This window comes from Protopterus annectens, chromosome 13.part0 (genome assembly GCF_019279795.1).
Source record: "Protopterus annectens isolate FY-2018-M chromosome 13.part0, PAN1.0, whole genome shotgun sequence".
Lineage (NCBI taxonomy): Eukaryota > Metazoa > Chordata > Ceratodontiformes > Protopteridae > Protopterus > Protopterus annectens.
Genome location: NC_056747.1, coordinates 255,118,746 through 255,144,514, shown reverse-complemented (window position 1 = coordinate 255,144,514; position 25,769 = coordinate 255,118,746). Strand labels below are relative to the sequence as shown.

The 25,769-nt window shown below is 44.1% G+C and overlaps 1 protein-coding gene across 1 annotated transcript in view; it reads right to left on the bottom strand.

The window, feature by feature from the left end:
• Positions 1-25,769, bottom strand: part of SBNO2 (strawberry notch homolog 2) — a 2,660,605-nt gene that overhangs the window by 1,496,471 nt on the left and 1,138,365 nt on the right. The window contains exons 15-16 of the mRNA XM_044053813.1: positions 6,645-6,672; positions 1,546-1,561 (exon numbers count right to left, since the gene is read on the bottom strand). Coding sequence (XP_043909748.1) covers positions 1,546-1,561; positions 6,645-6,672 — 44 coding nt within the window. The remainder of the gene's footprint in view (positions 1-1,545; positions 1,562-6,644; positions 6,673-25,769) is intronic.

Genomic DNA, 25,769 nt, shown 5'->3' with positions numbered 1-25,769 from the left:
ACAAGAAATTTTCAGGTGAAAAATCCATTAATGCACATTGACGCCTGAACATGTTGTGGTGTTAAAGCTGGAAATGCTTGCAATAAAATAAGGTTTATTAATTCATTCATTCCCTGACTTCCTACTTTATCCTAATCAGCAGTGACATTAAGTTAAGACAGGAAATCAAAGATCTGAATTAATGCACCCAATGAACCCCCTCCTCTTGTATAGTAATTGGACATAGCAAGCCAATTTGTATTCCATCACAGCTACGGTTATCCCACTCCACAAAGGGGTAGCCACCACAGACCCTGGGAACTACCGTCCCATTAGCCTGATGAGCTTGGTCTGCAAGGCCATGGAACGTATCATCATGGAACTTATAAACAAAGACACTGGTAATCTCCAAACACTGGACCCCACCCAGTCTGGGTTTGTAAAAGGCAGATCATGTCTCCTAAACCTGATAGATTTCTTTGAACCAGTTACCAAAAACATAGACGAGGGTAGCAAACTCCAAATCCGACTTCAGACCAGTGATAAGTGGAGTACCACAGGGTTCAGTCCTGGGTCCTCTCCTGTTTGGTATCTACTTCTCTGAAGTACAGGTTAACACAAAAGGTCTTTATTAACGGTTCGCAGATGACTGCAAACTAGGAGCCATAATCAAAACTCCTAACGATGTGGACATCCTACAAAAGGGCTTCACTGAGCGAGAAGCCTGGTGTCAAAGCCATGGCCTCAAGTTCAATGCCAAAAAATGCCTTGTCATCCCCTTTGGTAAAAACTTTGTACCCATGAACTACTACATAGGCGGTAGTCTACTTAACACCGAAAGTGTGATAAGAGACCTTGGGACACAGGTGGACAGTAGTCTCTCCCCTTTGATAATCACATCGCCACAGTAGTCAGGAAATCCTTCTATGTGGCACACCTCATTACAAAAGGTTTCTTATTCAGGAAAAAAGAGGTCACTGTTCCCCTCTACTCATCACTCAGTAGACCCATTATAGAGTACAAAGCCCCTTTTGGTATGTACCTCACAAGACATCAACAAATGGAAAGGTCGCAGAAATACCTCACAAAGAGGACTACCTGCCTCAAACAGACACCCTACGCAGACAGTCTCAAAAAACTCCAAGTTTACTCAGTTGCATATTGCCTACTCAGAGGCAATTTCTGCCGTACATACAAAGCTATGTCAAACCCAGAGCTGTTGGACATGCTCCACTTAAAGAAATCCCAATCCCTTCAAGCTACACGCTCCAGGGACCTAAACTTTGTCACCACAATAAACAGAACATGCTGGAGGGATAGATTCCTGTGCCAGAGACTTCCCATACTCTAGAACAAACTACCTATCCATATCAAACAAAGGTCCTCATTAGCACTCAAGAAAAATCTTGATGATTGTATGGGAAATAGGAAATTCAGCCCGGGGATCACTTCTGTGGTTCTGCTTGACAGGCGCACAGAAAAATAATTTTCTTGGGTGGCGAAAGCCAGGGTACCCTTTTTTGGATAGGCTTATATAGGCCCAAGGGTCAATAGCCTAGTACCTACCTATGGCATGCAACCACTATTTTTTTTAATATGATTGTAATAATTAGGGTTGGGTTGGGTTATATGTGGCTGTGAATGACCACAGCAAAAAGCGCTTCTAAAAGCAGGATACCAAATACCAAGACATCTGTGGACTATGGTAGCACTACCTACAGAAGTGATCCATTTGTTTTCTGTAATAATTACAATGATTGGGGATAGTGATGTGTGGCAGCTCTTATCTTCGGGATGGTTTCTTTCATGCAGCTTTTTTTTTTTTTTTTTTTGCAGAACACCAGACACCTGTATATCTGCAGATAAGGATCAACTGCCTACAACAGTGACCCATTCATTTTTCTTATTATAACAACAGGGATCAAGGTGGAATATATGACGGCTCTAATCTTTAGGAATGTTCTTTCTCTTGCAGGCTTTTACTGGAAGACAGACAGTACTAGAATATCTCTAGGCAGTGAAAAAATACACACTGTTCACAGCAACGATCTATTATTTTTTTCTTGTTAAAGTTACAGTCATCAGGATGGGTAGGGCTGCTAGGTCTTACCTTCAGCAACTTTTTTTCTTCTGCAGTTATTTATTTTTACTGGCAGGATATCAGATACTAATGCCCTTGGTGGCAGTGGTGACAGTATACACTGCTAACAGCACAATGATCCATTGACTTTTCCCACATTGTAAAAGTAACTGTGGTTGTGATTGTGGCTGCATTTGACAGCAGCAGAATGAAACACTACTATGTTCATTACAGTGAAAGTACTTTTTGCCTCAGAAACTTTATATTTTATGCTCAATTCTGCATTTACACACAATCTCTTCCAAACAAGTAATAAATAAAACCTTAAGATACATATATGACATTTAAATCATACAATCAAACAATGCAAGATCATTTTAAGGAATAATTTAATTTACTATGCACACAGATCACTTGTATATTTAGCTATCCTTGGTACTGACCTGGGTGTCCTGTTGATCTTCATTATCCTCCCAATACTATCTTTTACTAATTAGTGGGCATACTATTATTCCTTATATAGTACCCATGGTAGCCACTTATTCATGAGTTTGGCAAGTTTTACCATGCACACATTTATTTTCTAGTGCTGAAATTTCTTCTAAGATAATGCGCTCTTACTGCAGAGTGAGAGAAAAAAAGTTATGCTCTTACCATAACGTTCCATCTGTGTTGTTCACCTTCATTCATTCATTGCTGATGGGTGTCAATTTTGTCCTCGGAACAGAGTCGGGCCTTATAACAAGCTCGTGCCAGCCAAATAAAAAACTCTCAAGCTAAGCTTTACCCATAGTGACCCTCTCCCTGTTACCTCAGATCCCCTAACGCAGGATTTGGACCAAATCCAGACCCTCCAGGAGACCAGTGGAAGGGGAAGAAGGGTGGGATGCAATGAATGACTGAAGATGAACAACACAGATGGAACATTATGGTAAGAACGTAACTTCATCTGATGTTAATATTCATTCATTCCTTATTGATGGGACAGAGTCCCTAACTACTTTATGCCCTGGGAGGCCCTTATGGAAGGATGTCCCAGAGTACCACTAAACCAAAGGATGCTCTCCCCCCTGGAGACCAAATCCAATTTGTAATGAGTGATAAAAGTATGAGGGGGTAACCCAATTTGCAGCTGCACAGTTATCATCCATTGAAGCCTTTGAATGGCAAGCAATAGAAGTCGCCACTGATCTGGTGGAGTGTGCTTTGACCTTGCTCGGTACTGGAATTTTATTATGTTGGTACACAAAAGATATACAATTTCTCAACCACTTTGATAAGGTCACTTTAGAAACAGAGTTTACCAATTTAGGGCCTGAATAGGAAACAAACAACTGGTCTGATTTACGTACCAATTTAGCTCCGGCTAGATAAAATTGTAATTAATTGTGTATGCACATCCAGCAAATGAAGGCAGTATTCTCCTTTGTTTGAATAGTTAGGAAAAAAGACTGGTAGGTCAATTGCCCGGTTAATTTTCAATTCTAAAATAACTTGGGGGAGAAAAGAATAGTCCAGAGTGATACTCTGCCCTTACGAAAGACCATGTAAGGGTGCACAAGGCCTGAAGCTCGGATATACGTCTTGCTGAGGTGATGGCTACTAAAAATATTGATTTCCAAGATAAAAACTTTATATTGCAAGTGGCAGCAGGTTCGAAAGGTGATCATGTCAGGAACTGCAGTACTAGTGTTAAACTCTAAGGCTAGATTGGTTCTTTGATGGGTGGTCTGATATGTGAGACCCCTTTCAAGAAGGTTTTACAGAGACAATGGGAGATTAAGGATGAGTCTTGGAATCCATTATGGAAGTTTGAGATAGCCAAATGTACTCTAATGGTGGAGGCTGCTGCTCCTGAATGAAGAAGCTCTGACAATCCAAAACCACACTAACAGGAGCTGAGCAAGGGTCTAGTTCTCTCTGTCGAGACCAAATAAGGAATCTCTTCCACTTGCTAAAACAGATTTTCCTCGTGGATGGTTTATGTGCAGCCAGAAGAATGTTATATACTGGGGAGGTAAGGTTATTCTGCCTGGAAATTACTGAAAGTGGAGAAACCAAATTGTCAGCTTGAGACTGGATATGTTTGGGTGAACCACCCCCTGCAGGTGCAAGATCAATTCTGGAGTTGAATCCAGAATTCATGGTTGGCATACTAGTTGAGGCCAAAGGAAGGGTAACCAAACTTGTCAGGGCCAGTAGGGTGTGATGAGGATTACTCTGCTTTTCAGCCGAAGGGCCTTCTTTAGAAATTGTGGGATCAAGAGAAGGGGAGGGAAAGCATACAGACGTCCCGTGGGCCAATTGTGTATTAGAGCGTTCCTCGGGGACTCCCCCTGCAGGGGATTAGGGCAAAGTAGCTGCTGCATGTTTGATTTGGTGGAGAGCTGAATAGGTCGCAAGGCTGACCCCAACGGCTGAAGATCTTCGCCGGTGTTGTTGAACTGAGGGACCACTAGGTGAGGCAGGAAGATGCATCTGCTCAGTTTGTCTGCAATCACGTTGGAACTCCCAGGAATGTGCATTGCAATCAGAAAGCAGTTGGAAGCTACCGCCCATTGCCAAATTCTCATAGATGGTTGACACAATGGGTAGGCCTTGGTTCCCTCTTGTTTGATTTACCAGACCACGGACACGTTCTTGGACTGGATAGCAATTGTCCACGACAGGAGGACAGAGTGGAATGTTTGCAATGCTAGAAGCACTGCCCTCAGTTCTAGGACACTGAAATGCAGGTTGGCCTCTATAGTTGACCAAGTGTCTTGGACCGTCTTATCCTGAAAAAGCCCCCCCCCCCCCCCCCCATCAGAGAAGCATCCATGGTCACTATGGCTTTGGGTTATGATGGGGAGAAAGGATGATGCCACACATCTTTCTCTGGCTTCATCCACCAAGTTAAATCTAGTTTGCATCGCTTTGTTATGCAGATATAAAAGGACATAGAATGATGTGAAGGGTACCATTGTGTTAGTACGAGGCACTAAAGAAGCATGTGCAGTCTTGCTATAGGAACTAATGAAAATGATGCCGCCATTGATCCTAGAAGTTGGAGGACAGCCCGAGCTGAAACTTTCTATTGAGAGAAATATCTCCTGGAGTTGGGACCTCAGTCTTTCCAATCTGTGATATGGAAGGGAGACTAGGCAAGACTGGGTATTGAAATTTGCTCCTATAAATTCCAGGGTTTGAGAAGGAATCAACTTGTATTCCTCCTTGTTTAAAGAGATTTTTTCTTTGTTTACAGAGATTCCTAGGTATTCTGCGAGTGTCAGAGTGTAGTTTTAAGGTTGTAACCAGTAGATGCTTGGTGGGGGAAGTAAGGAGCCAATCGTCAAAGTACGGAAACACTCTGATTCCTTGCAGTCTCAAGTGAGCTGTTACTACTGCCATGCATTTGGTGAACACTCTGGGGGCTGTAGAGAGTCAATAAAGGAAGCCAGCACCTTGGGAGCGTGAATGTTTATTAGGAAGACCAGACCGGTTTCAGCATATTGCTTTCATCAGTTGTACATGAAATAAGGCAGTATGAAGACAGCAATATATACTCTATCTTATTTAAAATCAAATGGATTCATTTCCTGACTAATGATTATTCACTCTGATACTGAACAATGAAAATAAAATACAATGAACATGATTTAAAGTTTAAACAAAAAGTTTTTTCTTTTTACTTTTATTCATTAGTTAAACTAGATCTGTAAAATTGTCTATGCATTAGTTGTATCAAGACCCATGAAAGGGAAGGAGATACTGACAAAATCCTACAGTTTGTCATTTAATCCTGGTGGGAATAAACCCCCTAATTTGATGATCCATTTCTTTTTCTTCATGTTTAATATGCCATGCCACCCTGTTTTGAAAGATCTGTTGCCCAATATTTTGTCAATGACGGTGAAGGCGAATTTGGTAGTATGATGAACAAGTGAGTGCATAAAGCATTAGTGGCTCTTGCATTTCTGATGTCTCCTAGATGTTGTGACATCCTACACCTAAAATGTCTGGAAGTTTGCCCCACATAAAAGGCTTGACAAGCGCAGGTAGCCAGATATATAATCCAGTCTGTTCCACAATTGGCATACAAATTTATGTCAAACTTGCCCGGTATTTTTACTAGTAAATGATTGTGTTTTGAAGACATGTTTACAGAAGGTACAGTGTCCACAAGGGTATGAACAGACCGGTCTCTCTCCTGTTAATGTTGTTTGACAGTCAACAACATCCTGATCAGTGATTTTTTTGTAATGAGAAAAATAGGACCCAAGTGTTTTGCCCCGTCTGAAGGAATATGAGCATCTGTCCCCCAAAATGTCACACAATTCTTTATTTGCCTTCAAAATATTACTATGTTTCTCAATTACATCGGTCAAAGAGGCTGTTTGTTGTTGTTATTGTTTGTCTTTTCGGCTTTTCCCAGTTAGGGGTCGCCACAGCGGAACTCCAGTCCACTAATGATTGGCTGTAGATTTTTATGGTGCCAAGTTGCCAGCTCGGCGCCCAACCTTCAGCGAAGTCACACCCATTCACGCATGTCTTTTGGAGGCCACTCGACCACGGGGAGGACATGTAGACTCCACACAGAAGGCACTCCAGCAAAGAATCGAAAAGGAGAACCTCTTGCTGTGAGGCAACAACGCTACTGCTGTACCACCACGGCTTATTCCTACCAAATGTCTTAACCATTTTCAAAGTGTCCGTGTTGTCCCTTCTGGATGTGTGTTTGTATTGTAATAAGGTAGACCTGGATTTGCTATTTGCCCATTGCATGGCCGAATTCACATTCTGTATTCTATAACCCCTTGCTAAGAACCTGTTAGCTAAGTCTTGGTGAAAATGTGTCAAATCCTGTTGTGATGAACAGATTCTCTTCAAATGCAAAAACTGAGATTTGGGGATATTTTTAATTGTGTGTTGGGATGGAGACTGGAGGCGTGTAACAGGCTGCTGTACTATGGATATTTTCTATAAACAAACAGTGGTGCATAACGTATTGTCTGGTTGGCGCTGTAATTTGACATCCAAAAAGTGAATCTCACCTTTATGAAAATTCACAGTAAACTCAGCCCCCCACTTGTTTTCATTGATATATTCAATGAATTCCTTCAGATAATCACTGCCTCTTTTCCATACAAGTTAACAGTCATCCAAAAAGCGTCTCCATATGTCAATCTCTGGCAAGTACAGGTTATGTGACTCATTATATATATGTTATTTAACATATCCCATGTACAGATCAGCATATATTGGGGCAAAAGATGCCCCCATTGCTGTATCTTGTATTTGCCAGTAACATTCATTTTTGAAATAAAAGACGTTTTTCGTGAGGACATGTTCGGCCATGCAAATGAGCAGGGTGTTGAAACCTGGATTGTAAAGATTGGCCTTATTTAACCAAAATTCCAATGCTGTTAATCCTGCCCAGTGTGGAATACTGGTACAAAGTGATTTGACATCCAGGGTACACATCAAACGGTGAGGTTCTAATTCAGAGTCAGACACAATTTGTAAAAACTCAGTTGTGTCCTTTAACCCGACTAACATGTGGCAGTAGCGGTTGTAAATGTTCAGTAAGAAATGCTGACAATGGTTTTGTAAGAGAGCCAATACCTGATGGGTCTACTCGGTGGCGCCATCAAAGATTTATGAATTTTGGGCAGTAAGTATAGATATTGTTTGCCCGGGTCTTTTACCATTAAATGTTGTCTAGTTTTATCACGGATAATAGCATGATCCCACTGCTTCCTGCAAAAAATCATCAATCTCTTTTCTGAAATTCAGAGGGGGGTCAGTGGGCATGTTAATGTAATGCCGAGGGTTAGTCAATTGTCTACTTCCCTCCGCCCAGTAATAACTGGAGTCCATAATGACCACCGCCCCACCCTTATCAGCTGGTAAAATGGAAATGCCAGTACGCTCTAAGATCTGAGAGAGCTTTTTGTTCAGCCATTATTAAGTTGTTTCTAAGAATCTGTGAGGAACTTAGTTTATAATGTAGATCTTTGATGACAGCCTGTTGGAAAATGGCCACATGTTTGTTCATGGGTGAACTGAAATTAGATTTATAAAATTGAAATTCAGTCAATCTTTGAGAATGATCCTGTTGGCCAAAATACAATTTCAAATTAAGCTTTCTACAAAATGACAAAATATCATAGACAAAAATGCTTTCATCCACAAAAAACCTGGGATAAAACCAAGACCTTTATTCAATAATAATTCCTATTCAGGTGTTAAAACATGTTTAGAAATGTTGTGTACATTTGTGCACTCTACATTTACTTCACTACTGATTGAAAGAGATCCTCTATGGTTTTTACCCCTGTGATTACGTTCCCCCCCTGTGCTTCCTACCCCTAAAGGGTGTTCAGAACTCTGACCCCTCTTGGAATCAGGGGAATCACTAATGTGTGTGGATTAGGTGTCAGTGGTGGAGGAGTCCTCCCCCGAAGTTGCAGTGTTTGGTCTAACTTTTTCCAATATGGATCTGGGTCTTTTTTTTGCTTATCTGAGTAGTATTTTTTGTTCCATCAGCAAACCTAACGCTTCTCTGTGACTCAAAGGCCCTACCCCTCTCATAATCTTCCATGTCTCTGGAAAATTTGTTTAACTTTTTGTCTTTTAAATGGTTTTCCACAATAATCAATTCCTTTGAAAGTCTGCTAAGATTGTCCTTGAAATTAGTTTGCTCTTCGTGCTTTTTCAAATCTTCACATATTTTTTGCACATCACACATGTTGGCCTCAATTGTTCTTTCATAATAAGAGGCTAATATATTAACAAAGGATATGGACGCTTTCTTTTGTGCCATGTTGCAATCCCTAAGTAGTACGTCATCTGGCTTGCTTACTAGTGGCTGTAGTTTGACCCTTAAACCCCTGGGAGTAATATTTTGGTCCTGATGTGCTTTAAAAAGCTTTAAATGCCAGGTGTTAGTATGTAGAGTTTTTACCTTTTTACCAAGCTGAGTGAAGAGCAAATTACAACTGTCAACTGGATCTAACTGGCTGTTCTTTGAGCCCTCATCTATTGGTTTGATTCCAAATATATGGATGTCATCTTTATCTGCACAAAGGCCCTGAAACAGTTTATTGAGATCCATGACCATAAGTTGCTAAATTGCCTCAATCACCCGTGAACCTCTCAATAGTCAACTGTGATGTGATCAGACCAATAAAAAGCCTACAAGGCGTCTCTGACAGACAGACTCTCAAAGGTGTTAAGTATATATAATCCCCATATGCCCGATCCTGGGCTTATTTTTACCAAATATGTTGTTCACAATCCTTTGAGTCACAAATAAGTGCAAATGTTTGCTGAATGGCTCAAAATGCAAAGGAAACCATAAGGAGGGAAGTGATAACCTCCCCTAAAATTGAGACCAATAATATGTTTGATAGATACACACTATATATTCAAAAACTAAGTTCTGACCCAAAGAGATTTTTTGGGAAATCAACCTGTTCACTGTAATATGTAGCACAAACTAGATGAGACGTGTACAAATGATCCAGAATAAATCTGTGTGATCACCATTAACTAATAAGTCCCCAAAATTTGGGAAAACCCTCTGACAATAGTAAAGGACCAAGTCCCCTGTTATCAGTTCAATGATCACAAATATTTGTAATGTTCTTCCAGAAAAGAGATTACAACCTAACAAATAAATGACCCACTGATTTGAAAGATGTGAACATCTATCTAATTATAATAAGTAATCAATGGTCAAACCATGTGCCTTATTTGGTCCAATATAATGTAAACCCCTCACAACCTAATAAATAGTAATATCACAAATAGCTAACTTATTGATATAAAGATGCCATATAAGACCATATTGTTAGGTTTGTAACTGTCTCACAAACAACCTCTTGGCAACAGATATCATGAAAATTCACAAGGAGCATACATATTCAAATTTCCCCAAATAGAAATACAATATATGTTCAAATGTTGGACTGTGGAACAATCAGACTGACAAAATACTACCCAAGGCAAAAAAGGCTGCGATGAAAAAACATTCCCAACCTGTAAATAAATAAGCCAGAATGTAATTATAAAATCCTTTTGCCCTAAATAACAATTACTATATATTGATGCTGAATCCCTATACTAAATGTGCACAAGTCATGAATAGAGAATGCGCAGAATGACTCAATCATGAGGCAATCAAAAATCCTTATTAAAGAATACAAAGCAGTACTCAATGGAAAATTGTCCAAAATGTTCCACTCTTGGTCTATGTAGTAATCAGACTAAAAGAAAATGTATTCTTTGACATTGGTTAGTTCATATTTGTATTTATGCTGTGAAGGGTGAATCTAGGCCCTGGTTCTTTCTAAACTGATGTGGGCTGGATGCCCTTTCTCCCAGTTGTCGCGCACCCCTTAGTTCATACCCAGTGGAACACTGTCCTTCTTAACAGTACATACAAATATAAACCAGAAAAATACTGTCCACTCTGAATGATTTACCAAAATGGTAATAGTCCCGAACCACATATACACCAGCGTATCAGATGAATTTTGCCAAATTCAGCACAAACGTTTATGTTCATAAAGATTTGCACCTAATATGACAGCCCAAATAAGTTATGTCGTTTCAAGATGAAAACCAGCCACAATGGTAAGAATCGCCAATAACGATACCCAAAGACCAACTTTAAAAGGCGAACTTTGACAATCAAAAAAGTTGACCAAAATAGTAATCCATTAGTCAACCTCTGTGATGATATTAAGGAGCACAATGTTATGCATAAAATGTTCCAAAATGGTTTGCAAATAGACATCTTTACTTACTGAAAACACAATGGTGTTACTTGCGGCCTCAATGCTAAATGGCGTTGGTAACCCGTTGGTAACGCAAATACATGTAGACCATCACCGTTCACCAGTTTGAAAATAAAGAATGCTAAACCAGTAAATGGTTCAAAAGAAGGGGCAGCAGATGCCGTTTTTTTCTCTCGACCCCCATTTACTTTGGAGAACCAAGAAAAAGTTGTAGCAGGGTGAGCATGTGAGTTAACGAAATGATGAAAGATAAGTTAGTATCCAAAAACAAATATGAGGAATCTTCCTCGACTGACACCGAATGCCACAAAATGGCTCCTGCTTCAACGCTCCTCACACCAACAGCCAGCTAGATGCACGTAATCATGGAAAGCAGGCTAGCAAGTACAGTAAGTAAACAGGCCAAGCAAACTGTGATAAGACAAAAAAGGAATCCAGCACCTTGGGAGCATGAATGTTTATTAGGAAGACCAAACCGGTTTCAGCATATTGCTTTCATCAGTGGTACATGAAATAAGGCAGTATGAAGATCGCAATATATACTCTGTCTTAATTAAAATCAAATGACGTCAATTTCTGACTGTTCAGTCCAATACTGAATAATGAAAATAAAATACAATGAACATGATTTATAGTTTAAACAAAGTTTTTTTTTTGCTTAAACTTTAAAACATGTTCATTGCATTTTATTTTCATTGTTCAGTATCAAACTGAATAATCATTAGTCAGGAAATTATGTCATTTGATTTTAAGGGAGGGTGGGTGGCCATTTGATTTTAGGGAGGGTGGGTGGCCTAATGGTTAAGGTGTTTGCCTTACAAACACAAGGTGCAGGGTTTGAGTCTCACAAGGGATAATTGGCTAGGCTTAAAATGGCTCACAAGGGCAGTTAGCTTAGTACTAATCTATGAACCTATGAATTAAGACAGAGTATATATTGCATTCTTCATACTGCCTTATTTCATGTACCACTGATGAAAGCAATAAGCAGAAACTGGTCTGGTCTTCTTAATAAACATTCATGCTCCCAAGGTGCTGGCTTCCTTTTTTGTCTTATCACAGTTTGCTTGGCCTGTGCACCTACCATACTTGCTAGCCTGCTTTCCATGATGCTATAGAGAGTCCAAAGGGCAGCGCTTGGAATTGGTAATGATTGTCTCCCAGCCGGAAGCGAAGAAATCTTCTGAAAAGTTTGCCCATTTTTATGTGGCAAGACGCATCCTGAAGATCTATTCAGTACATCCAATCGTCTTTCTCCAGGAAGGGTAGTATAGACTGAACCATGACCATCCGGAATTTTGTTTGGTTGACAAATTTGTTTAGAATGCTGAGATCCAAAATCGGTCTCCAGCCCCCGACTTCTTTGGCACTAAAAGGAACCTTGAGTAGAATCCAGATCCTATTTGATCTGGTGGCACTGCTTGGATGACTCTTTTTGAGACAGCTTTCTTATCTCTTGAGCTGCTCCTTTCCTTTGAAAGGGTGGAACATTGGGAATTTGTCTTTGGCTTTGGGTAAATATTGAATGGTATGTGATAACCTCTGGCTAGGACATTCTGCACACAAGAATCTGTGGTTGTTTGCCAGGCAGGGTGGTGCAGAAAGAAACGTCGGACTGCTTCCAGAGGAAAGCAATTGGGCCACTCTTCAGCAGCACTGGTAGGGCTGTACAGATAATGAATCTCTGGACCCCTGGTTACACGGACCCCCCCCTCTGCATCTGTAGGTGCATTTTTCCCCACAAGTTACCCCTCTGCCCCGGGGAGTAAACTTGTCACGCGTGCCACGGAAAGGACCCTGGGATTTCTTGTGCCACATCTTTCCACTCCCACGATTCCTAAAGTAGGGTCATTGGGGGATGGAAAAACGTGCCCCCATGGCAGAGAGGGTCTTGCTGTCCTCTTCACACCTGGCTAACATGACTTTCACTTTTGGGCCAAAAAGGGAAGAAGCTTCCACTGGAGCGTTAAGAAAGGAAGACTTAAAAGGGTCCGTAAAGTCCCGAAGGTGCATCCAAGCGTAACATCTCATGACAATGCCTGAATCATCAGCTCTAGCTGCCCCTTCAGTAGCGTGAGAGATTAACTGCATGGACAAGTTGGATATGGATTCCAGGGTCGCAACCTGTGAGGCAACTTTGTCACGTACCTCAACAGAAACTGCTCCTGCTAGGGTTCTGGAAAGTTCCATGATTAGGTCTCTGAAGCCTTGTAAAATGTGCCAAGTAATTCAAGGACCGAATGGCAAAGGTCGATAAAGCAAACACTCGCTTCCCTAATCTGTCCACAACTTGAGACTTCCTGTTTGGGGGGTGTACAGTTTGGCTCTCCTCGGCAAGCTCTTTCCTAGTGGCCACTGCCACCACCATAGTGTCTACCGGCAGGCCCTAGGACCAGTGTGGACTTTCCTTAGGTGGGGATAAAATTTTGTCTGGTCTATGGGTGACTGTTTCAACAGTATCAGGACTCTTCCATGAGCGCAGCATGATGAGTTGGACTAGTTCGTCTGCAGGTGGGGTCACCCAAGAAGTAGAGGGTCAATCACAAAAAGCCTGCAAGAATACAGACTCCTCAGAGGAAGGGTTGGTGGACTTAGTCTCCCTGCTGCTTTAAGATTTCCAGTAAGTCTCAAAAGGAGACATCCTCAAGAGGGGACCATGGGGACCCCCTCCCTTCATCTCAGTCTGTAGGCCAGAGAAAAAAAAATTGGCACTGTGCTAAGGGTCACGGTGCCTTTAGCCCAGTTACTATCCATAGAATGGCTCGACTGAGTCAATGACCAAAGGGTTGGCCCTGGAATCACTGTGAGGTCCACCAGTGGGAACTGAAATAGGCAATGCTGGGTGTTTCGATACTTGCAAGGAGGTCAAAGGAGGACAATATGCAGGAGTCTGTGGAGAAAAACTCCCAACTCTGGTTGAGAGAAGAGTTCTGGAAGGTGTTGAAATCCCTCTGGTCATAGGTTCATAGGTTCATACTAGGCTATCTGCCCTAGGGCATTTATAAGCCTAGCCAGAGTGTGTGTGGCTTTCACCACCCCTTAGGATGGGAATACTATACCCATTAGTTTGCTGTGCCTCTGTCCAGCAGTGATACAGAGATGATTCCTGGGGTAAACCTACGATCTCCCATCCACTCGTCAAGATTTCTCTTGAACAGAGTCAGTGAGGGGCTCTGCCTCACATGGACTGGGATTCTGTTCCATAGTGTAGGGTGTCTCTGGGTGATAAATCTGTCCCTCCAGCACGTCCTATGTATATCCGTGTTGAGCTTTAAGGCTCCTGCTCACGTGGCTCTGGAGGACTAGGATTTATTAGGTGGAGCATGTCCATTAATTCCGGGTTGGACATGGCCTTGTATGTCAGGCACAGATCACCTCTGAGCAGACGGTATGCGACTGAATAGAGCTGGAGTTTCTTCAGTCGGGCATCGTATGAGATATGTTTGAGCCCCTTTATCCTTTTGGTGAGGAACTTTTGGGGTCTTTCCAACTGCTGCAGGTGTCGGGTAAGGTACATTCCGAATGGGGCGTTGTACTCAATCATTGGTCTGATAAGTGAAGAGTACAGGGGTACAATGACCTCTCCTGATCTGGATGTGAATCCCTTCATGATCAGGTGGGCAATGTAGAAGGTCTTCCTAACCACTTTGGCAACATGAGTGTCGAAAGAGAGGTTACTGTCAACGTGGGTCCCCAGGTCCCCGATAACTTCTTCCGTGTTTAATGGATTACCACCTATGTGGTAATTAGGGGTTACCTTGTTTTTCCCAAAGGGTATGACTATACATTTTTTGGCATTTAGCTTAAGGCCATGGCTCTGGCACCAGTTATCCATTTCTATGAAACCTCTCTGGAGAATGTCTGTGTCTGATGGAGTGTCAATTATGGTGCCCAGTTTGCAGTCATCTGCAAATTTTGTCAGCCACAATCCCCCTATGTTTGCCTGCACTTCAGAAAAATAAATGCCGAACAAGAGGGGGCCCAGGACTGAACCCTGTGGGACACCGCTCGTGACCGGCTTAGAGTCTGACATGGCACCAGCAACTCTAACCCTGTGTGTTCTGTCCTTGAGCCAGTTTGCAACCCATCTTTTGACATATGGGTTTACATCTAAGCTGGTGAGCTTTTCTATGATGCCCGAGTGGGGTATTGTGTCTAATGCTTTTGCTAGGTCAAGGTAGGCTGTGTGAACTGCCTTACCCTCACCAATGGCCTTAGTGACTGTTTCGAAAAAGTCGACCAAGTTCAAGAGGCAGGATCTGCCCTTGAAAAAGCCAAATTGGGTAGGATCCAGTGTCTGTAGGTCCCCAATGTCTTTATTTATGAGTTCCATTATGATCCTCTCCATAGCTTTGCAGACGAGGCTCGTCAAGCTTATGGGGCGGTAATTTCCAGGGTCCGTAGAAGCACCGCCGTTGTGGAGTGGGACCACAGTTGCCGTACGCCATTCTTTGGGTGCGTATCCTGTAGTAAGGCTAAGATTAAACAGCAGCCTTATGTGTGGGTTTAGTTCCTTATTGAGTTCGTAGCACACAGCCGGGGACACCGTCCGGTCCCATTGATGCTGTGTTTTTTGCTTTAGAGAGAGCAGCTCTCACCTGGGCATCTGAGATGTTTGGGAGGCTAGACTCTGGTGTGATAGATATTTCTCCTTTTGGGGAGAAATTTGCACTGAACCTGTCTGCCAGTATGTTGGCAATGTCTGTGGGTTCAGTGATTTTTTTATCATTTTGGACTAATTCTGAACATATCTGGGAGTTTCCACCCAGGTTTCTAACATAGCTAAAGAAGGCTTTATGATTGTCTTTTGTGTCATTAGCGATTTTTCTCTCAAAGTTGGCCTTGGATGATTTTATGAGCGATCGTAGTTTTTTGCTAGTATTGATCAGAGATGCCTTCCCTCTTAGGGATTTTGCTCTGTCATGTAGTAGCTTTCTCCTCTTATTGTAGAGTTTGTTTATGGCTGGGGTCCACCAGACCGGGCGCCTGCCTTTGGTGGAAAGGGTCTTGATTTTATTAGGGATTGCTTGATCCATACATTCCTGGAGGTGCTCGTAGAAGGCATTTGTAAGGGTTTCAGCAGCGTGGGTTGTGGTTTCCACTGGCTCGGGGGCCTTGAAGGATACCACTCCAGTCTTAAGAAGTGTGAAATTTGCTTTTGAGAAGTTCTTCACTGTGGCCTTTTTTGCTGGGGGTGGGGGCGGGATGTGGATCTCCAGTGAGATTAATTTATGGTCTGATCTCACCAATGAGGGATATACTTCCAGTGTGGAGCATTATGTCCCCATGTTTGTGATGATCAGGTCTAGTATATTTTCTCCTCTTGTGGGAATGGTGACTAGTTGTTCCACAGCATTTGAGTTTATGAACTCAAGGAACCTTTGGGCTAGGGTGTTGGGGCTTCAGTAATGTTCCCAGTCTATGTTTGGGTAGTTGAAGTCACCCAATATGATGGTGTTTGGAGAGACATTCATACTCTCCAGTGTCTTCAGGAAGGCTGTGTGGGTTTCCTGAGTTTGAGAAGGTGGTCTGTAGCATGTTACAAACTGTAGGGCAGTTTTACCTATGGTTAATTGCACCTGGATGGTCTCCAATGCTTCGTGCGTTGCCACTAACCTGGAGGTGTGGGTATCCTTTATGAATATGGATACTCCCCCTCCTTTTGTGGTTCGGGCTGGATTTTGGGGCCGGAACGCATGATATGAGGTATAACCTGATAGTGCTGGGGTGCTCTCAGGAGCCTTGAACCAGGTTTCAGTCACAGCACAGACATCAATGTTCTCCATACTGAGGGCTTCGAGGGCGTGCATCTTGAGGTTTAGACTTCTGGCATTGAGCAGTATTACCCTTAGTTTTTCTCCATTTTTGTTTTCTAGGGCGGTAGGTTTATCATTTGAGCCTTGCCTAAAAAAGGCACTATGGGGGTGGCAAGAGCCTTTGCCAATATCCGGAAGCCCAGCACCAGCTGATCCACAGGTCTCACCACGTCCAATTCAGAGAGGCTCTTGGAAGATCGGGTTGATATTCCCAATGGAGAATCGAGCCGTTCCAAAAAAGGGCTATATTGCCGTCCAAATAATGAATCTGCCATGGGGGAGTATCGGGTCCAAGGAGCAGAATGTCCTATCGGCACCATGGTCCCAATACCAGTAATATGCATGGGGGGGGTGACCGGTGCTTGATTTACTATTGTTAATGCCGAATAGGATGAGGCTGAGGCACTTGATGAAGGCATACATGGTGCAGTAGATATTATCGGTGCCACGGCTGGTGCCGGGGACAGTGTTTCTGATGATTGCACCAAAGCGAATGTGTGCGGATTTGCACCATGGAGGGCGGCTGAGGCCCTAGAACCAAAGTCGTTGGTGCCAATTTAGGAATTTTTGGCTTGGGTTCAGAATTTACCTCACCAGGAAGAGGTGAAGGAACAGACTGACTCCTTTTTTTGTTTTCTTTCTTTGGAGGGGGTGAGCCCTCTGACCCAGAAAAAATCTCTGAAAAAGGAGTTTTTAATAAGCCTTTAAGAATCCAATTGTTTTTCCTCTCGTTTAGGGTACGAGAACTGAACCCCTTACAAATCTCACATGGTGGTTGAACAGGGAGGTGCATAACACCCAGACAGTAGACACAAGATACGAGTGCGTCTGAATTAGGCATTTTGTGACCGCATTGCTTGAATCCTGTTGTCCCTTTCTTTTCAGACATGGCGGGAACAAGTTAGGCAAATATTTACTATCAACAAAATACAATACAAAGTACAAATTTTAAATGGAAAGAAACAGAAAAGCTTTTTTTTTTTTTTTAAAGAAAGGGGAGAAAGAATACCAATAATGGTATTTAGATTAGGTAAGGAGAAGGAAAAGTAAGCAGAGAGAGGGAAAGCCTGTACCAACGATGGCACTGAAATTACTAAGTTGGTAAGGAGGTAAGAAAAGATTCACTCAATAGAGCGTAAAAGTTTAGCGAGTAGTGGGAGGAGGAATTACAAAGGGAAAGAGAAAAATCTGTGGAAAAAAAGGTTTCAGAATAATAATTTTTATGGTATTTAGCTCAGAGATGGCTTGATACGCCTTGATATCTATGCGGCAAACGAGATCTGGGGTAACAGGGAGAGGGGCACTATGGGTAAAGCTTAGCTCAAGAGTTTTTTTTGCTGCCACGAGCTTGTTTATAAGGCCGACTCGGTTCCGAGGACAGAACCGAAACCCTTTAGTAAGGAATGAATGAAGATTAACATCAGATCAAAAGTTATGTAGTCGCCATAACAATAGATCTGTGTTGTCTGACTCTTTCCTTCCTCAATGGATGGGTCTTCTGATCCAAATCAGATCCGACTTCGGCCATTCTCAACATTCAAATCCAGTGCACAGACTCCTATCCTTACCCTTAATCTCCTTGTAACAAGCAAGTTACCTCAGATCTGGCACTACACGATACCAGAAAAAGGGGAGGCTTCCCAAAGTGTAACAGAAGACTTAACAGAAAGCCAGGCAACAGGACAGAAACACAAGAAAAAAAGCTGTTGAGTATAGTATTGAAAAAAAGACCTGTGGTAACAAAGGTGGCTCAGCAAGGTCACTCCAGGTATAAATAAAATCATGGGGAGAGGTATGGAGGGAAGCTGAAGGAAGACAGAATCAGATAACACAGGTCTGTCATTACGGTGAGTACATAACTTTCGTACCTGATGTCTATTCTTCAACAGATGGGCCAGAGTCCCCAGCTACCATAACACTTAAGAGGTCTCATAGAAGAATATTCCAGAGCAAAGCAAACCAAAGGAGGCTTTTGACCTTAGCAAGTCCAATTTATAATGTGAAATAAAGGTATGAACCTTGGACCAAGTAGCAGCAGCATGTATGTCATCAAAAAGTACCCTGGAGAAAAAGGCTGTAGAAGAAGCTACAGCTCCTGTCAAATGAGCCTTAGCAGTTTTGAACAAGGATAAACCTTTTTCTTTGTAAACATGAGAGAGACCGTCTGAATGCCAGTGGGACAGTGTGATTTTGGACACTCCCTTACTTAGCCGCAGAAAATCATAGTCTCTGCTTGACGTCTTGTTTCTATACAAACAGAAGCAAAACTGAAGGTGCACATCTAGCAAGTATAACAAGTACGCACCACTGTTAGAAAAACTTGGAATAAATAACTGGAAGGTTGACTAAGTGTTGACTCAGAAGCCACTATGACAACTAATCCATCCTATCTTCCTAAAGCTACGAAAATCAGATAGAGAGGCTTTGAAGACAATGCATGGAGAACAGAAATCTTCCTGGCAGAAGTTTAATCAACTCTGGCCACAAGTTTGATTGGGGGGGGGGGGGTGACCGTCAAGGCCTGCAACATAACAGTAATATCTCAAGGCAGAGTAGGCTTTATGAGTGTAAGGAAAGAAAAGTACCTCTGAGAAAGGCTTTAGAAAGTCTGAGGCATGCAACGGGAATGTAGTCTTCCCCAACGTGAAAACAACAGCAAGCTATACTTTGACAGTGGCACACAGCTGGCACCATTCTCAAAGAGAGGCTAGAAACTCTAGAAAGGCCGGGAGAGGAAATGAAAAGGAATCCAAATTTTTCTTGAAGGCCAAGATAGAAAATTGTCTCCATTTACTTTTGTAGATCTTCCTTGTGGAAGGTCTCTTTCTTAGAAGAGGTTAAAATGTAAGCATAACAGTTAAGGTGTTTACCCTACAGACACAAGCTACAAGGCTTGACTCTCACCTTTGAAAGGGAAATTGGCTAGGCTTAAAATGACCCAAAGGGCAGGTAGCCTAGTACTTGCCTATGAATAGGTCTACATACAAATAAATGACAAAGAGAAAACCTGGACTGTCTAGGCATCACTGGAATTGGAGAAAACATGCAGTTACAGAGACTGAATGCCCAGGTAAGGCAACTCCGATGGATGAGATAGAAGATCTGGACCAAAGTCTAGAAACCAGGGAGGGTGTGTATTAGATGAGGTCAGAGGAAGGGAAACCACACCTGCTGAAGTCAGTAAGGGGCTATGAGGAACACTGTCACCCTTCTCGCTACAGCTGTCTGTATGAATTTGGGTATTAGAGGGGTTGGAGGAAAGACATAAGAGTCCGGAGGGACAATTGTGGATCAGAGAATCCCTTGGTAAGTCCCCCTCCTAGGTATCAGAGCAAAGTACTTGATGCACCTGGTGTTGTGGGAACATGCAAAAATGTCACAGGAAGGTCGACCCTAATGCTTGAAGAACCACTAGTGAGTGATGAGGATACACCTGCTCAGTCTGCTATAACACTGGATTTCCATGGAATTTGCGTTGCTTTAAGAAAGTGGTGGGAAGACATTGTCCACTGCCATACTCACAGCTTCTTGACACAGTTGGTAAGATAATGTTCCTTCCTGTTCTTTGGTGTAGCAAACCACCAATGTTTTGTCTGTTTGGAGACATATACCTGAGGGGGGGGAAAAGAGTCCTGAAATGGGTGCAACGCATGGAGGACAGTTATCTCCAAAATGCTGATGTGAAGACTGGCCTCTGTTTGGGACCACATGCCTTGGAAAGTCTTCCCCCAGAAATAACACCCCCAGGTGGAAAGCATCTGGGGTCACAATGGTAAAGGGAGGACAAAAGGACATCTGTGATGCACAGCCAGTGACTCCAACCATCACCAGATTTTACATCTGCAGATGTCAGCGTGTGACACTGGAAAGGATATGGGATGCTGTCTGATAGGCCACTGAACCGACCAGGTCCATGTGAAACTGGGTAATAACCACTACCAAGCAACCTAAGAGGCAGAGGAGTGGACTTGCTGGTTGTTTCAGACAAGTCAGCACTGCTAAAGCTTGCCTGTGAAGAGATGAAAACCTGGCCTGAGGGAGCTTGGCAATTTTGACGTTCTATATCCAGGGAGAGCTTTGATAAATTCCAAGGGCTGAACTGAGTGTAATTTGGACTTTGCTTTACTCAATGCGATTCCCAGCTGTGAGCAAAAGAGGAGCAAGGAACCCTTGGCCTGAAGAAACAGATTCCTGGAGGGGGCCAGAGGTGAGCCAGTCGTCCAGATAAAGGAACATCCAGAACCTCTGCAGTTCGAGGTGAGCTGCAACCACTGTCATACACTTGGTAAACACTGGAGGGAGCTGTGATGAGACCAAAGGGCAGGGCTCAGAATTAGAAATGATTGGCTCAAAGAAGGAAGTGAAGGAACCTACTGGATTGACAATCATCTTTATGTGGTAGTATGCATCCTGGAGTTAAACTGAACAATTTCAGTTATTTTTCCATAACAAAGGAAGAAAAGACTGCAGTATAACCATTTGGAACTTTGTCTCAAATTTGTTTAGACTGAAGTCCAAGACTGTCCTTCAGTCTCCACTTTTCTTTGGCACTAAAAAAGAAGTTATGTACTCACCATAACATTCCATCTGAGTAGGTAACTTCATTTGTCATCAACCTGTGGGTATCGGATCTGACCTGGATCCGAGCCGGCAGCTTTCCAAGCTAGAGATCCGAGCTCCAAGCTCCTCCCGCTTACCCATAATACCCTGCCACCTCCTTCCAATCCCCAGATTGCATTTGCCTATCTAAATACTCTCACCATGACAAAACAACAACATGGAGAATCCTAACCAAAGGATTAAGAAATGACCTGGACAAAACATCCTAGTGTTCAGGAAACCAAAGAACCAGGTTAGGGGGAAGGAGGGACGGTCGGTTGATGACAAATGAAGTTACCTACTCAGATGGAATGTTATGGTGAGTACATAACTTCTTTATCTGAAGTAGTTAACTTCATTTGGTCATCAACCTGTGGGACAGAGTCCCCAGCTACCAAAAACTTAGGAGGTCCTCGAGGAAGGATATTCCGGAGCACTGCAGAGCCAAAAGCCACCCTTCCTCTAGACACTAAATCCAATTTACAATGGGAGATAAAGGTATGAGAGGATGCCCAAGTAGCCACAGAACAAATGTCATCCAAGGGAATTCTCGACAATAATGCAGCAGATGTAGCCATAGAACAGGTAGAGTGAGCGTGAACCCCAGTAGGCTCTGGCAGACCAGATAGTTTATATGTGAGCAGAATGCAATTCGAAATCCATCTGGCCAGAGTCACCCTCGACACAGGCTTACCCAGGAAGGGTTTAGCAAAAGAAACAAAAAGCTGATCAAACTTGCGGAAGGCAGCTGTTCTGTGTAAATAAAAATGTAACTGTTTATGAACATCTAACAAATGAAGTTTGTACTCCCCTTTGTTTTGATAGGGAAAAAAACTGGGAGATTAATGGATTGATTGATGTTAGTCTCGGGGGCCACTTTAGGTAGGAAAGATGGGTTAGTCCTGATAAAGGCCCTTGTCCTTATGGAAAACCAGATACGGAGCTCTAAAACAGAGAGCTTGAAGCTTCAATACTCTTTTAGCTGAGGTAATGGCTACCAAAAAGGCAGTTTTCCAGAACAAAAATTTCAAATCAACAGAAGCTGCAGGTTCAAAAGGAGGTCCAGTTAGAGCTTGAAGGACCAAGGTTAGATCCCATGGAGGGACAGGGTTCCTAACAGGGGGTCTCAATAGAAACGTGCTTTTTAGAAAGGTCTTACAAATCTTGGCGGAAGCGAGGGGTCTGGGATTATCTCTAAAGTGAAAATGCGAGATGGCAGCCATTTGAATCTTTACAGTAGAAGAACTGGCCCCTTGCTGAAAAATATATGATAGAAAATCGAGCACTGCGGGGATGGGAGCAGTGAAAGGATCCAAATTCCTATGAGATGCCCAAATAGAAAACCGCTTCCATTTACTATTGTAAACCTTCCTGGTAGAAGCCTTATGTGCCGCTACCAGGATAGATCTAACTGCAGACAAGATACCGGGAGTCCTAACAACTAATGGAACTGGATCAACCACTCTGAGAGCTTGAGATCGACCAGGTTCGGGGGGGTTTCAATCCTGAAGGATGAGATATTAAATCTGGGATGGGATACAAGATCCAGAGAAGAGCTATAAGATGAGACCGCAGGCACGGGAACCAGGTTTGATGAGGCCAGAATGGGGCTATGAGGATAATCTTGCTCCCCAACTGACGAGCTTTCTGTAAGAATTTTATCAAAGGAAGAGGAGGATAAGCATACAGAAGACCGAGTGGCCAAGCATGGACTAGAGCATCCCTGGGGCTTTCCCCCGGAGGAAGAATAAGAGCGAAAAACTCACTGCACTTCGCAGTGGAAGGCGACACGAGGAGATCGCAGCAAGGCTGACCCCACTTGCAGATCTGTTTTGCTACTAAGGGATTCGGATACCACTCGTAAGGCGAGAGGATAGTTCGACTCAGCTTGTCCGCTAGGATGTTGGACCAACCCGGAATGTGCGTTGCTAACAGAAAATGGTTGGTGGATATCGCCCAATCCCAAACTCTCATGGCCTCTCGACAAAGAGAGTAAAGTCGAGGATCGGCCTTAAGTCCCCCGTCTTCTTTGGCACCAAAAAGAACCTGGAGTAATTGCCTAATCCGGATTGTCCTGGGGGGATGTGCTGGATGGCTTTTTTTTCTAGCAGCTTTTTTACCTCTAAAGCTGCAGCCTCCCTCTGACTGGGTGGTACATCGGAGAGGCGCCTCGACTGAGGAGGCAGATTTATGAAAGAAATAGAGTAACCTCTGGATATTATTTGAAGCACCCAGCGATCTGATGTTATGGACTCCCATTGGGCCAAGTGCTTCAAAAAACTCCCCCCGACTGCCTCCAGAGAGGAGCAGTAGGGCAACCCCTCAGGGCTGCTGAGTGGGTCGATCAGAAAAAGGTTCCCGTGACCCAAAATTTTTCGCCCCCCCCTCTGCCTCTGGGCCGGCGTTCACCTTGCCCCCCTCTGCCTCTGAAGGACGAAGGGTCCGGAGCATAACAGGACTGCTGAGACTTCCGGAACCACATCATCTTTTGTCCTCTCTGGTTCCTAGAAAATTACCTTTGAGTAGCCGAGAAGCGGACTACGACGGCAGACAGCTTCTGCCCATCTTTCTCGCTCTGAACCAATGTGTCGTGGACAGTCTTCCCAAACAGAGTAGAACCAAAGGGTGCGTTCGCAAAGAACACCTTGAAAGGTTCCGCAAAGTCACAAAGCTGGAGCCAGCCGTGATGTCTTAAGGCGATACCGGACCCGCTGGCTCTAGTGGCTCCTTCCGTGGCATGGGAAAGTAGTAGCATAGACATGTTAGAAACAAATTTCAGAGTGGCCATGCGAGCCGAGAAAGTCCGTTTGTCCTCGGCCGACATGGACTCAGGGGGAGACTCAGAATATTCTTTCACCAGATCCCGCTGAAGTCTAATTACATGGGCCAAATAATTCAGCACCCTTATACAAAAGGTAGCTGAAACAAACATCCGCTTCCTGATATGATCCATCGTCCGAGACTCCTTATCAGGGGGATGGATAGAGGAACTATCCTGAGCAAGTTCCCTCTTGGTGGCTGCCGCCACCACCATGGCATCTACCGGGGAACCCTTACTCCACACTGTCCTGTCCACAGGGGGACTAAGAATCCTGTCTGGCCTCCTGGGGATTGGCTCTACAGAATCTGGTTCCTTCCATACCCTGGTAGTGATGAGGTCAACCAGGGGGTCGTCTGGGGGAGGACACCCAAGAGGTAGACGGGCCTGCGTCGAACGTATCTAGGAACACAGACTCGTCCGAGGAAAGTTTTTGGGCTGACCACCCCCCCTTTAGGCGAAGCATTTCCATAATGTCTCCAAAGGAGACTTCCTCGGGGGGGTGACCTGGGGGAATCTTCCCCTTCCTCCAAATCGGTGTCCTCCGTGAGGGACTCAGGGGAGTCCAAGTGCCTCCACTTACATTTGTGAGGTGGGACTATTAGAGGAGGGCTCACTAACAGGGCCGTGTTCCGCCAGTGGAACGGGCTGGGGCGTCAACGCAAGCTGTCTCGGGGACTGGATGATGGAAGATGAGCCCAGCTGCAAGGGAGTGGGGGCAGAATCCGAAGAAAGAGTAGGGGGTCTCGAACCTCTCTCTCGAGCCCTCTCCACGTCGAAAGCTGAGGGTGAACCAATCTCTCTGGGCTCCATGGTCAACACCCTCTGATCTGGTGCGGGGATCAGCGGAGCCGAAGCACTCGGACCCAGGAGGGAAGTGTGCTCCGACTGAAACAGAGCCGAGAACACACAGGCCTCCCTGGATCTGACAACCAACTCTCGGCCCCAAGAGCTAGAATCCGAAAGGGGATCCAATAAACTCGAGGGCATAGCCGGTGTCGAGGTAGCTATAACCATCGGTGCTGACTCCCTGGCTCCGGGACTCCTCGGATCCAAAACCCGACAGTGGATCGGAGAGGGAGCTCTCGGGACAAAAAGTGAGGCTGACCCCCCCCCCCCCGGAGGGGGGGGGGGGAGGCAGCAGCACTTCCATCTGCAGCTGGGTTTGGAGGAAACGACACATCATCCGGTCCATATCAGCGTCGGAGAGACTGCGGGTCGACCTAGAGGAGGCTGCCGAAGCTGGCCAGGAGGGCCACCACGACAACCTCGAAGATGGTCGGGCCTCCTCCGGCGAGAAGCGCGGAGAACGGAGCCGAGGGGAAAAAGGCCCGGAGATCTTCTGAGATGAAGACAGCAGTTTGCCAGGTGGGGCCGTGAGGGCAGAGTCGGCCCGCTGCTTGTGGCTTCTATGCCTCTCTTTCTCCCTCCCTCTCTCCTCTTTCCTAGAGTCCCTCTCTCCCTGGGAAGAAATGGGAGGTTGAGTCCCAGCCAGGGGAGAGGGAACAACAGGTTGAGCAGCCGTGGCTGTAGCCACTGAGGGAGGAGGAAGCCGACTCCACGGGTAGAAGACCCGTCAAAATCAGCTTATTCCTCCTATCCCTCAGGGCCCAGAGGTTAAAAGCTGCACAAATTTGGCAGCCCGAAGATAAGTGTGGTATCCACAAGCAGAGGACACACTGAGTGTGGCCATC